The 14,461-nt window shown below is 41.4% G+C and overlaps 1 protein-coding gene across 2 annotated transcripts in view; it reads right to left on the bottom strand.

Moving 5' to 3' along the window:
* Positions 1-14,461, bottom strand: part of prex2 (phosphatidylinositol-3,4,5-trisphosphate-dependent Rac exchange factor 2) — an 80,018-nt gene that overhangs the window by 60,431 nt on the left and 5,126 nt on the right. For both annotated transcript variants that reach the window (XM_026363746.1, XM_026363745.1), the window contains exons 2-6: positions 6,202-6,273; positions 5,309-5,431; positions 4,154-4,258; positions 1,955-2,056; positions 939-1,100 (exon numbers count right to left, since the gene is read on the bottom strand). In XM_026363746.1, coding sequence (XP_026219531.1) covers positions 939-1,100; positions 1,955-2,056; positions 4,154-4,258; positions 5,309-5,431; positions 6,202-6,273 — 564 coding nt within the window. The remainder of the gene's footprint in view (positions 1-938; positions 1,101-1,954; positions 2,057-4,153; positions 4,259-5,308; positions 5,432-6,201; positions 6,274-14,461) is intronic.

The raw sequence follows: 14,461 nt of genomic DNA, 5'->3' as shown, positions 1-14,461 counted from the left end.
ACTCAGGAATGAGCTAATGTGTACAATTAATAAAAGCGAGGAGGAGAAACCACAGAGGGGCTAGAGCCAGCATGACAAGAACGAGATGTCACCCCACCCACCTCTAAGCCTCATTCGTATAATTTTATTTTTAGATTTTTGTGTACACAGTGTATGTTGTACAGTATATAGTAAAACCTGTTTATTTTTGGTTTATGTATTTATGTTTCTGTAGTATATTTGACTGTAAAATCATTGGGACCCAGCTAAATGTCTGGCTAAAATTAAAACACTCCAATGTTGTCAGTGACACTAAAACAGAACATCTTGGTCACATGAAAGGAAGTCTTTTCACACTCTGCCATTTCTTGTCTTACTCATATTTGGGCTTGAAAGCCTGGTTTCCATCCAGTAACAACACTTTGTCTAAGACAGGATCTGCATAAATGCTAGCAGTGTCTGTTTGTCTGCATGTGTCCAGGAAGCCTGTAGGCCCTATTTTAATGACACCAGGTCAATTTCAAATACATGCCAACACCATACCTACCTCTGTTTTCTATTTTCAAAACACCTCTAGGCCTACTGACCACTTATCAACCCTCCAGACCAAGAAGTGCAGTCTTCTTAGTGATTGCACAGGTCACTCAAAAGCATTTAACTACAGGTTCATCCAGGCGGAAGGAATTTGACCATTGTGAATACGAGTAATTGTTCCCGGAAAGAACAAAAAAAGCTCCTAAGGCTACAAAAGTCACGCCACTTGGAATTCTTATTGAATTACTGGCATATGGCTAAGAAGCTTTAAATAAATCATGACTTTGAGCTTTGGCTGGAGGAATCGCAGCTGAGAGTTAAAGGCGACACAAACTCACACACAGCTAAAGGTCAATACAGCCATTTGTTGAACTTACTGAAAATTAAATCATTAAACATAGTGTACACAGTTAGTTGAGACCCACCTCCCAGCCCTCAATATGGGACTGCCATTCCTCCAACATTTCTAACTTCTCCATCTGCCTCTTGGCTTCATTGATGCTGGAGCACACCGCCTTCATCACCTGGAGAGACTCTTGCACCAGGGCATAGTCGTTGTGCTTCTTAGGCGTCCTCTTCAGCAGCTCCTGGGTATGTGCAACAAATGGTATGTGCTAATGTAGGCACGCCGACTCATGATCAACTCAAATATGCAGTGAACCTGGCCACTAATTATAATGTCAAAAACATAAAAAGCATTAAGAAATATTGTTTTCATAGCCACTTTACATTCCTTCATCTTATAGTAGTTAAAAACTCTGCTACTGTATTCTATGGTCTGGGAAACACAATACCTATCTACAGTAAAGAAACTAAACACTGTGTTTCATCACTACAGAGCTGATTTACACTGTTCTAGGTATATATACAGTCACTGATGCACAGAAGATCTGTGTCGTCTTACAGAAAGAAGGAGGCCCAGACACCTGAAAGACCTCTAATGGCATCAGATTACCCCTTTATTATTATTACATCCCTGTATCCGTGTTGGTGGCTGCTTAGAAAATAGCTTAGAATTAATACATAATAACAAGATGAATGAGATGGGACAGCTCAGATCACCAACTCCAACTGAAGGCTTTGAAAGTGCACTTGATTTGTCTTGCCTTTCACTTTGGGAAATGGAAATTTCAAAACTAACATCTGAAAGTGCAGGTATGAATGAGTCCAGTAAATATTTCTGATGGCACATCTGGGCAGGGTAGGTGATCATAGGTCTTGTGTTATTCCTACAGTGTGGTTTTGCCCGGGAACTAAAGCAAGGATGTGTCAGAATATGAGGCCAGTGTTTCATTAGTGAGGGAGAGGTTGATGTGAATAAGACAGGACAGCCCTAACTAATGACTAGGTGGTGGTGGATGAAAAGAAGTGCCCTGCAGAGGTGGCACAAGGGTGTGGTATCTCCATAATACATGGTTAGCAAGCACAAGACCATACTCACTCTGAGCAGCAATGGGTATTTGCAGATCCTCTGAATAGGGGCCACCAGGTAACCCTCCAGTGGGACCTCTGTGTTTTTTCTGCCTCCCAGCAACATGCAGTTCTGGATAGAGAGAATGGAGGTTTAATAAGACTACTAAACTACAGCACAGGTGGTTCTGTGACGCTCTAATGCTTAATCTAAAATAAACCAATAAACTATATGACACAAGTTGCCAAATAATAGTAGTTAATAATAATAATAATAATAATAATAAAACATTTAAACCTAACAAGAAGGAAGTCCACTTGCCATATCTCAACGTCCAGATAAATCACCTGGACGACTGAGAATCTTCAACAAATCGTCCGACCTTTTTTTTTTTTAGATTTTAGCTGTTAAAGTGAATTAAATATAATTGCGAACAGAGATGTTAAGTAACTAAGTATAGTTATCCACGTACTACATTACCATTTAATGTTACTTTTCTAATTCAGAATGAAATATTCATTGCATTAATTTGACAACTTCAGTTACTAATAACTTTTTTCAGCCATAAATACTTTTATAATATATAATTTGGCAGTGTGGTTCTGCCTGTCCCAGTATAAATTTAGAGTCAAACTCCACCTTCAGTGGCTCTAAATGACCTTACCTACATGTGACATACCATACGTTATGAGGTCAGATGCTAATTTTCACTCTGACATACTTCTCACCTGAAATTTAGACGAGGTGTTGAATTACAGAGTAAAAACCAATCCAGTTTTTATGGCAGTCCGTGGGCCAAAGGTTTAGTGTAGGTTAGTTGATATACCCACCCTGGTCACCGCAGGACCCAGGAGGTGACCTGAGACCTATTAGCATATGGTCAACTTGAGGTTAGAGGTAACACAAGACCTCAATGGCCCTGATGGAAGGCTATGTCCTCAAAAGGTCAAAGCTATAAAGACCCCATTAAATCAAAGTCAATTAATACCTTTGATTCCTCTGGCTTCTTAGATTAAAGACACACGTGAACAGTAAATCAGACGTAGAGGTGCTGCAACCACACTTGTGTGATGTGTGTATAGTATGTGCATGTGTGTGTCTTTCGTTTCTCACTCCATCAATTACGATCTAAGAAAAGGTCATATGCTTCACCGCAGAACCAGCCAAACAATACAAGTAAGTCTGCGGTCATACTGTGGCTCTCTTGGGTGTATAACTCTGCTGTAGATCTCAATTTCAAAGAGCTCTATTTTTATAGGCGTCTTAAAACATAAGGAGTGATGGCGTGTAATGATACAAGTGTATACCACTCTGAGACAAAGGGGTGAGAGGGACTAGCATTATAAGCTGTCAAAGCTTATGGGGGGGGGGAATACAAACTAAGGAAAAACATTGTAAACATCATCAAGTAAAAACAAGTTTGAGCAATTCTAACCTCTCCCTGCGAACACAAACACATGTTCTCACACAGTTTAGCAAGCTAGCAGAGGGGATGGAGTCATCTTTTGTTCTGGCAACATGATGCTCCCCTGTGGAAGCAGAAGTCTCTCAGAGTGTCGGGGCAGGAAGAGGGAGTCCACCCACACATCAGTCAGAGTTACATCAGCTGTTAGACACACTGGAACACAGTTTTACACCGTCCATGTATGGGCGACTGTGTGTTTTTATGTGTGTATGTGTGTGTTAGTATGTTTTCACATGTCTCTCATGACCCTACTTGGAAATCTATAAAATCACTGATCCACAATAAAAGCTCCCTGCAGAGCGCATATTTTTATGCACTCACTGTGTATGTTGTCCGTCTTGTGGTCAGAATGACCTCTGTCTCCATGTGCAGAGGTTGACAGTACAAGGAAAGAGTGACTGAGATCGCATTAAAGCTTAAAGATGTGCACATACACATGGGCATGGCATCACAAACATGTTGGAAGCTACTTCTCAAGTAAAAGGCAACTTAACATCCAACATCCACCACACATAGAGCAAGAAATAGAATCAACTTTTAAATATAAGTTGGCTTAAATGATTTTTTTTGCGTGGGAAACGTCATGATGTGTGACAGGAAAAGACCTTATTTGTTTGAGCATAACTTATGTGATGCTCATACTTAATGATGTATCTTTTGAGATTTGATCGTACCTACAGTATTTCAGCATGTTTACGGTATGTAAGCAACTGAAAGTATCTCAAAACATCTACTTTATGTGTGCATGTAGAGCCCCTTCTCACCAGTAAACATGTCCGAACACTCCTGATCTTGTTAAGCTCCAGCAGCAGCCTCTGGGCCTTTTCATGATTCCCACAGTATTCATCATAAATCTGGAAGCGGCTCCTCTGTAAGAGCCAAAGAAAGACGAGGTAAGAAGGATGCACGAGTTGTAGAAAAGATAGAAATTACAAACATAAGATAAGCCAAAAAGCAACAAAGGTAATAAAGAAGACAGAAGTGCTAACCAAAGACATAAAGGAAAGGAGGAGAAAAGAAGATATAAACAGAGCACAGAGTAGACAGATGAATTATAGAAGTCATAGTGGGTATATATTCTTCTCCACACGCTTCTCTCCATCATGAAATACATAATGTATAGTGTGTATAGGGAGCTTCAATCATATCCTGTCATCTGCCTCACAGCCATATGACTGACAACTTTCTGCCAGAGCTATACTCATGATATTCATACTCCATTGTCATTGAGAGGCAACAGCAGGACGAGGACCTCGGAGCCTCTAAATCACAACACTACAAAGTCAGTACAGACAAGCAAAAACAATGCACAGTCTTCAATCGTGCTGCTCTAGCTCTACCTCTGAGGACGAAGCTGAAGATGTGGACAGACATCAGGTATATAACTGTAAAATCAGGGATTAAACGATTACTAGATTAACTGTACACTAGGCTCTTCTTCAAGAGGAAGAAGGCCGACGTGATTTGAGAAGCCACAACTTTTCTCAATGTTGTCATCGTCTCAATAGCATCTGTCTGTCTAAATCATCTTGAATTCACCTGCCTCAACTGTGGCTCACTGTCACTGGCAGAGAAGTCGCCTAAAGCCCCACAGGAGGACGGTAAGAGTTATTAGACCAGAAACCTATCGCATGCCAGTGTGCCTCAAGGCTCTGCATCAAAAAAACATGCTAGTGAGAGCAGGCCATGTATATCAGAGATCAGAGATCAGATCTCATTGCAGAGAGATGAATCGACAGCACAGAGTATGTTTTATCATTTTCAGGAGTACATGAAGAGTACAGCTGGTAAAGTAGGAGAATACTTGTTTAGATTACAGGCTCCACTGAACATGCAAGGGAGCTGTTAGAGCTTGGACAAGATGGTGACATGACAATTAAAGGTGGGGAGATGACATTCAGCATGAGCATGGTCCTTACGAAGTGCAAGAAGCAACGCCCGATTTCGTGGTGAGCGTGAGGGTCAGGCTGCAGCAGCTCTTCCACCATGGACAGAAAGTCTTTGTGAAGAGCAAGAATCTCCTCGATGTTGGAAAATAAAACCTGTGAGATAGAAATCACATAAAGACATTGGACCATCATGGATACAATGTGTATTTTTTTTCCTTCAGATGTAGTTTCTTAGATTGTCCTGAGTCAGTTCTCTCTTTTAGAAATATTATCAAAGAGATGCTAAAAAGGGTTTCACACTTTCACAGCCTGTTACAGGGCAGCTTTGTCTTAATGTGCTGCTGACTTCTGTCTACTTTTATGTCACTTTTGTGGTGACATTAAGGAAGAAAATCTTCAGTTATAAATCGAGGACTTAATGTCATCAAGCTGCTCCGGTGACATCACAGCTTGTTGCCGACCAGTGACCCCCGTTATCTAAAATCCTCTCTGTACAGCATGTTCCCAAACAAAACATAGCATGGGTAGACATATTCCAAAACACGGGACGTGCAGCAGATATCTACTGAATGTGTGTTTACCTTCAAGAGTAAGTAAACTCACTGAGAAAGACACACTCCCACTGTGAGAGAGCACCCTTTATTATCCTCCAGCTGCAATCATTTATAAATAGATTATATTTACAGCTGCTTCCTGCATCGCCCACCATTTCTTTCTCCATTCAGAACTCAGCTATTTTAGGTTGAAAGAGCACGCTAAACAAGGGAGCCACTTTATTCAGTTTCCAGTGTCATTTCCGTCCCTTCATGGATAAGGTTGTACGGCAATAGGAATTGAGTGCAGTGTTGTAGTAAAATTCGATAGCCCTTGATATTTTTCCAATCTAAAATATGCAGAGCCATACCTCACACACTGAATCTCACCTTAACCGTTTCCTCTGTGATGTTCTTGTCAATTTTGGTTGCTGCATACTGGTTGAGACGATGTAGAAACACCTGGAAGCAGAAAAGGAAAGCAACAGTTAATACTTTTTAACAGGCCCCAGGATTAGATTGCATTCTGGGAAACGATCGCTTGTACCTTTAACAGACCAAACAGACCAAGACTGGCTTTGTGGCTTTTTGTGCAGCTGCAACACTTGGCTGCCAGAGCCAATTGTGAAGCATCACAACGGACACCTGATACACACGAAACACAATCTTTGCACTGGATGAAAAAGGCATAATAATAGCAGTGCATGGTATTTTCAAAGGCAGTGTTAAGTGGCTGGAGATGCAAGTTGAAGAGGCCATCAGTAAGTGAGCTGAAATGGACAGAAAGTGCTCTTACTTTCTTCAATCCCAGAAGATGTTCGTTCCCAGGCTGCTTCACTGCACAAGCCCTCAACAGCCCATTTAATGCTTCAGGGCACTTTCTGAGAGTGGCAAATTAAGGAGGTGTGCTTTGAATGTATTCCTAAAATGTGACTAAAGAGGCATTAATCATTTTCTGAGTTCTGCCTGATAGAGAGATTTTAAAGAAGAAAACATCCATCAACAGGTACTAGACGAGAATCTTTATGGGTTTGTGTGTGCAGCGCCTGGAATACAGTTTAGCAGACAGGAATCTGTCTTCAGTGGAGAGCTCTGGGGAAAACAAATTAGTGGCATCACACTTTGATTTTGATTGATGCCTGTAAGGCTCTTCACTTCGGGGAAGCTATGATGAAATCCAGAGAAAGGCTTAAAAAAAATCTAAACTTTTATTAAATATAAAGTAGGAATGAAATGATGAATTTTAGCCTCATCAAATTTGATTTTAAATAACACCACCACAGTCCCCAGTGCTCATACTGCTGTCAAATCTGAATGAGGACATGTTAAGCAGTAGAAAAAAATGTCCTTGGCATACCATCACACACAGTTTTGTCTTAACAAGATTTGTATTCATTATCCCATGTCACACAACTCATTTTTTTCATCCTCCAAATTGCATTAACGGCAGCAACTCAAGCAAAATGAAAGGAAGCAAAAAACACGAATAGTGTGTAAGAGTACAAACAAAGCATGTCTAAAACGTAGATTCTATTGTGTCATACCTGTCTGCTAAAACACTGTAAGATTCAGGACGATGAGGGTATATTAACCAAATGAAAGAAAAGAGAGGGGTTTGATTACCCAACAGTTTGACTCCAACTGTGTCCATCATAACAAAACCAGTTCCCAGAATTCAGCAGGGCTGTCAAAACTCAATTTGTGACTTTATTAAGGGTCTGTCACAGATCACACTAAAAAACCCACAAAATGACAGACAACATAATAGGCACAGAGACAGTGGTGCAATACAAAATATTCAGACATGGAAAAACAAATCAGGAGAAAGCATGTTGATGATGATTTTATAATGTAGCACCACAACCACCAAGAGCGACTCCCTAAGCACTAACATGGTGAAGTTAGACACTGAAATGCTGTGTCACAGTTACTGCAGCAAGACGCTACGTCTGTCTTTGCAGTTGACCCTAACCATGAGCATCATTTACTGCCCCACTGAGGACCATAACACCATCTGTTACCCAGTGCAGCCACACAGCGTGCAAGCAGCGTGACCTGAGCAGGCTAAGATAATATAACCACAAAGTTTGTAAATAGCTTCCTCTAATGAACAGACAGGCCAAGAATTGTACCATGACACCGAGATCTAAGCGAGTGGCTGAGAAGTCTAACTCGATTAATTGGGAACAGATGGAAAGGTGGTGGAACTTGATCAGTGGTAAAAATCTCGGAGCTAAGAAAAAGGAAGTTCAAATGAAAAATTACTGAAGTCATCTTAATCACATTGTATCAGCATCAAATGAAGCTGCGCAAACGAATGCTTGTGAGTTTGTGGTTGGAAAAGGGGGCTTAAATAATCAGTCTCTTTGTTGTAGGCCAACTCCACGCTGATTACCATTCTGTAGCTGCCTTGCCTCGCTACTCTGCCACTCACAAGCATTAGCATCTGATTAGCAAGTCTAATATGTACAAACAGAGAGCAGACTCCAACAGGCCCTCGCAGAAGCCTGACAGGGCTTACAGTATAGGACCGATAGTTGAGCAAAAGTACTGCTGATTTGCATCAAAACACAGCTTCCTATCACTGATGTGTGGCTTCAAATATGGGCTCATTATGAAGTCTATCACTTGAGTGTTAATAATAAAGTGTCTATTAAACAGGAAATTCTTTCTGTATCTGCAAAACGTGTAATTATACTGTATATGTACAGCTGTATATATCTGCTGCAAAAGATATACACTGCAGATGGCTATCAGAAGCAAAGAGTGTAAGAAAAACCACACACAGCACATTGGAGTACAGAGACTCTCAGACTGTACGGCTATAAAAAAAAAAAAGCGATATCACCTGGAAGATAAGATTGTGTTTGTTTTTGTCACGGAGAAACGAAGGTGTAAAATTGAAAATATCTTTCATGTAGTTTTGAAGATAAGTGCACCCCGCAGAAAATAGATCCGACCACACAGAAAGTCTAAACAATTCAGGTGAGACAGTAGATCTGTGAGAGAAAGCCAGGGCTGCCTTATTGATGTGATTAGGAGAATAATCCTGGAACAGCTCCAAGGAAAGTGAACGGGAAGCTGAGTGTTTGGACAAGGATTAGGGTGGACACAGTAACAGCGCCCATTTCTAGTTGTGCAGTATCTGACTACACAGTGGAGCATAAATACACAACTTATTTGCAAAAGCCTGCATGTGTTGCATTAATATTCAATATTTCACGAGTCATCAAAATGCAGTGTTGTAAATCACTGTTATTGGAGCATGTGGTTTGTCTCTTAATTACTGTACATCACAGAGGAGAGCACCTGTTCTGTGTTTCAAAGCTTTGAGTGCAGCCTTCTACAGGTCTGTGTTTCTTGGAGTTCATTTATAAGAAAAACATTTTTAATATCCTTCGCCGGTTGCTATATTCGTCCTCTCTTATGACCAATTGAATTTCCATTTTGTCCTCTAGGTCGTGAGGTTAAGAGGGTAACTATCACAAGCAGAGGCCGTTGTTTACGTTTCTACATGTACTTGTCAGAAATACTGTACAATACAAGCTTCCACATGTATATCTAAATAAAAAGAAAGTCATTTTGTTCCCTGAGGCCCAGGTATAATCACCCTGATTGTCAGTCTGATGGCCGAGGAGGGACTACACATTAAAATCCCATTATAGTTTTCATTATTCTACACAGCAGATGGGTGTTATGAATAGATTAGTCCAATCACTGCATGTGGCCCTACCTGCCATTAATCAACACACGCTCACATGCTGTGGGCTACAAAGGAGTAGTTGTGAAAATCACAGCTGCACAGCCGGACGCAAACACGTGATAACAACCTGACCTTTGCTGTCAAACTAAAATTGAAATCAGAAAACTGACATCAAGTCATGACAGGCCAATTCACACACCACTCCAGGACAGATTCACTATAACTGCGCAGAGTCGGACAGAGTGGGAAACCGCCTCAATCCAACTGGAGCGACGGCTCATTCAATAACTGCAGTTTGCTGCAAATGTGTATTTGCTGAATATGTTTTTTTTTTTTGCTGGTTGACTGAAATTACACTCTCCATCCTCTGGACTTTCTCATACAGGAAAGGAGAGTCAGAGAGGCTGGATGGCTGTTTCCATGCCAACAGAGTGTGTGCACCAAACTAGTTCAGGAAACTTTGTGAATGGACATTATGCAATGTTGTCCCCCCCAGCCTCTCTCCAGCAGATTGGAAAGATACAATCAGCGGAAAGCTAGCCCCTCCCCCTTTGTATGTTTATTACTGATTACTGTGAATGAAACAGATGAATCACACCAGAAGAGTTTGGCAAAAACAGAGGCCACTTGTTTCCTCAAACAAGTAAACTATCAATGATATAACAAGAGGACAATGATGGACATTCTTGCATTTCAAAATAAAGTGTGTGTACAGTATATTTGCCAAGCCAGTGCAAGTGGTTGGACTAAAGACAATGTGAAATAAGCAGACGAGATAATGAAAATAAGAAAACGCAAGGGGGAGAAAAAACATGGTTATGTGGTTAACCTGCAGAATGTGAAGTGGTGAGAATACCAATTGCTCCCAGAGATGAGAAAAGTGCTAAAATAGCAAAATAATCAACTGAAACTCTTTGACAAAAAAAAAACAAAACACTATCCAGCTGCTCCGATGATGCAGAAATGAGTTTGAATCGAGTACAACGCTCACTCCAACATCTGTTTATGTATTCAACTTAAAATCACTGGATCAGAGCACAGGCTCGACTGGTTCAGCTGTAGGACACGCTCTCCTGCTGCACTCCCGGAAATTAAAAGTAGTAAAACAAATTTAAATGTAATAGCAAATCCATCATGACAATTTTAAGAACTTGTGCCATTTGTTGTTGTGTTCAACCATTTTAGTGTGGGATCTATTGCTCACAAGTGAAAAAGATCCCATTTGAGTTCATTGGCACTGGTCACCAGTACAAACTCTAGAAGAATGGATCGGCCTTTCTCAAGACTTTTCTGGACAGCTGCTCCTTTTGTCCAACACCGTTGTCACAATTAGAAAGATGGCAACCACATTATATTTACTATATGTACTGTTATAAATATGTTCTCTACTCTATATTATGAAAACTATGTTATGTGATCACTAGACGCATGCACAGGTAATTCAGTGTCCTCTAATCTACCATCTGTGACAGAATCCACTCATTAACAAAAAAGGCCATTCAGTGCCAGAGATGGAAACTCAATAAACAGCATCCACATGACAAAGTGAATCACTAGACTGTGAAGGCATGCTCATTAACGTACGTAACTGTCTTTCTGAGCATATGTGTGTGTGTATGTGCTACTTTGTCATCTCTGTCCCCCGGGACGGCAGGGTGAAGAGTAAAGCACTGTGATAACAGTAGAAAGACAACATGTGACAGGTGTGTTAGCAGCTCTGCGCCCTCAGGCAAACCGTGTGTGCTGGTAAGAGAATGAGAGAACCAAAGAGAGAAAAAAGAGCAAAGGCAGATGCGATAAACAAATAAAGACATGTAGAGGAAGTACGTGGGGAAAGGAAGATGCGGAAAAAAGACAGCTTTGTTTGGCCTTCCTAATACGAAAACCCGGCAGAGAGGAAATGGTGCCTTTATCATACCTCCTGTGCAAAGGAACCGCTTTTAAACCGGAATTCAACATCACAGGGTTAAATCTCCTGCACAGAGGCTTCTCGTACACACACCTATGTACACACCCTGAGCACCTCCGGGCGAGCAAAAACTGAACATCCCCTAAGAACTACTGACAAGAGACAGAGTCGGTGTCTGATCCTGAGTGCTCACCGGGGAACATCCGAAAACAGAGAAAAGGCTCATTGTACTGACTCTCTGCCACAAACCACATTCCTCTTGGTTTCAACAGATCCTGAGGACACCTCCAGAAGTCATCCTAGGCTTTCCATCTCGTTAGACCTCTGGCTAGTTTTCTCAAAACCTTCTCCCCACCGGGAATGTATACAGGAAACTTAAACTTTAAATAAAGTGAGGAATGTTAACATGTCTCGTCTTAGGATGAGGCTCATCTTCACAGCTCAGTGCAGGGTCTTTAGTTTTAATTACCAGTAACTGAAAACATAGTAGGTACTCAATTTAAGGATATTCAAGTGAACAAAAAAAGAGCACTGCCGTTCAATGCCATTTTTAATTTCTGGTTGTCTGCACGAGCACAGGAAGACTCCTCAGAGTGACTGAAATCCTGTAGATGAGGCTTCTTTCAACACAATAAGAGATAGTCCTTGGAAACTCGTTTGTAAATTAATTGTTTTAGGAAACGCCTGTTTTGTGTGGAATACATGGAAAACTAGGCTTGTTGGACCAACTGAGAAATGTGCTTTGATACAGCTCTAAGAGTTCACTATTTTTTATAAAGAGTAAAGAAAAAAATCCTCTCTTTGATGATATTCATGTCCTTTCACTGACCCTGGCACCCAGGGCTATTCATATACAGCCGGAGTGAAGCGATTTATCGAATGAATATGTCCATGTCCAATGTCGGCATCTGACTCCTGGTGAGCTCCTCGCATGTCTGATACTGAAGTGAAATGAGCACATTGAGCATAAAACGATGTTTGTGGTCATGTCAGTTTAACTGAATACCTGACAGGCTCTGGGTCTGTTCAATTTCACCCACAACAGCACTATAAATGGAGGCATCTTCAGTATATTTGAATCCTCTGACTTGTGAAATTGGATATTAAGCAGTGTGACTACCCTGCAGTAGATGAGAATTAGTCTTTAGAGGCAAAGTCTGCCACGCTTCCCCAACTTCCATGTGCAGCCAAGCAAACCATCGCCCACTGATAGCTGGCAATTCCCATTAGAGCCACACATCTGCACCCTGTAAGAATCGACAAGATGACTGAGCTGAATTGTCAATCTCCCAATCAGTGGCACACTCCAGACGTGTGGCTGTGTCACACTCAGACAGTTCATTAGATTACTGTTTCAGGATCCCCTCTGTGATTCCCCCAGCAGCAGGACAGGCAAGAAAAAAAACCTTAACCTGCACTGTCAGCCTCTCCCACACATGACAGAACTGGACACTATCAATAGAGAATTGAACAACTACCCTGCCACTTTCTCTCTTACTGTCCTCTAGCCCAACTGTGGAGACTAGACTGGAGATTTGTGCAAACACCCGACCTCCCTGCCAGGGTTCTGCTCATCATGCCGGCTTTTCATCTGCCAACACTGGCGCATCAGCACTGTACAGACCTCAGCATTATGCAGCCCACTTCTTCTTCCAAAGAAGCAAAAACCTAAACCATTACATTAATTCAGCGGCTTTTTATGGGTATTTAAAAGGTAACAGTAACTTTAAAGCTGCTCTGATCAGCATCTTCACATTTACAATGACGTGATTATGTTATTTAAAAAGGACCACTTATAGTGATGACTCCACTCCAAGAATTATCACCCAACCCTTCAGTTTCTTTTTTACCCCTTTTAAGACAATTATTTTGGTTTTACAACCCAAACTTTTACTGTTATGCTCCAGTTTCACTACCTTATGTCAGCAGCCCTTTACAGCTGATACCAGCAAAGAGAAAGTATTTGAAATATCCACTCTCTGTACCTACCCAGCAGCACATAACAGCCAGCCATTATCAGGTAGTCAGGCGTATAAATACAAGTGAATGCTGATTTTTATCTGTGCTGGGGGACTTCACTGGAACCTTTGGAGCAGGTTGTGGAGAGGAGGATATTGAACAAACTGCTGAACATCACGGAGAGCAGCTCACATCCTCTCCACAGACTGCTGGTCAAACAGCGGAGAAGCTTTAGTCAGAGGCTTTTCCAGCTCTGCTGTCAAAGGAAAGGTACAGGACAGTAACAAGAGTTAGTGGACAGTATCCTTCCAGACATGTCTAAAGCACAACACACAACATACATTTCAGACTAGAAAGAATGTGAATGAGAGTAGAGGATTACTCATTGCCTATCCCTCATACACGCTCCAGTCATTGGCTTCAAAGAGCCAGGGACAAATTAAAAATAAAATGGAAACAGAACGACAACAGACAACTATGAAAAGGATGTCTGACGTCAGAGCATGCTTCCACACAGAGAGACACTTGTCCAGTCCTCGGAGCTTCTATAGCAAATCCCATTATGTGCTTAATTAAGTAATTTGGAGTGAAGTGGAATTTCCCATTATGTCTGGATGGACAGCTTTGGATTCTGTGTCCAGAAATGTAAGATGGTTAGAAATACAAACAATGTGGAAAGTGTGAGTTTTAACCACATGCAAACTTGTCTAGACATTTCAGTGGGCACTTCAAAAAGGATCCGCGTGACATACTGTAGACTAAATGTAGAAAATTAACAGACAGCTGCACCATGAAGGTCCTGACAAGTATCTAACGCAGGCAGCCTTCTCCTGAGGGGCACTGGGACAGAAACCACCTCTGCTCCTTTAGCTGAATTCACACGATTAATTCAGTGCAAGGGTCACTGCAGACATATCAAGTATGAAGCCCAGTGTTGCCAAGTAGGCATTTGTGGCACAATTCTACTTTCCCTGGACCAGTGGAAAAGGTGGGGGGAGCGTATGAGAGTGTGCGTGCGTGTGTGTGTGTGTGTGTGTGTGTGTGTTGCAGCAGGAAACATGCAGCACAATGTAAAGACG

Source organism: Anabas testudineus, chromosome 2 (assembly GCF_900324465.2).
Source record: "Anabas testudineus chromosome 2, fAnaTes1.2, whole genome shotgun sequence".
NCBI lineage: Eukaryota > Metazoa > Chordata > Actinopteri > Anabantiformes > Anabantidae > Anabas > Anabas testudineus.
This window is presented reverse-complemented; position numbering and strand designations above follow the sequence as displayed.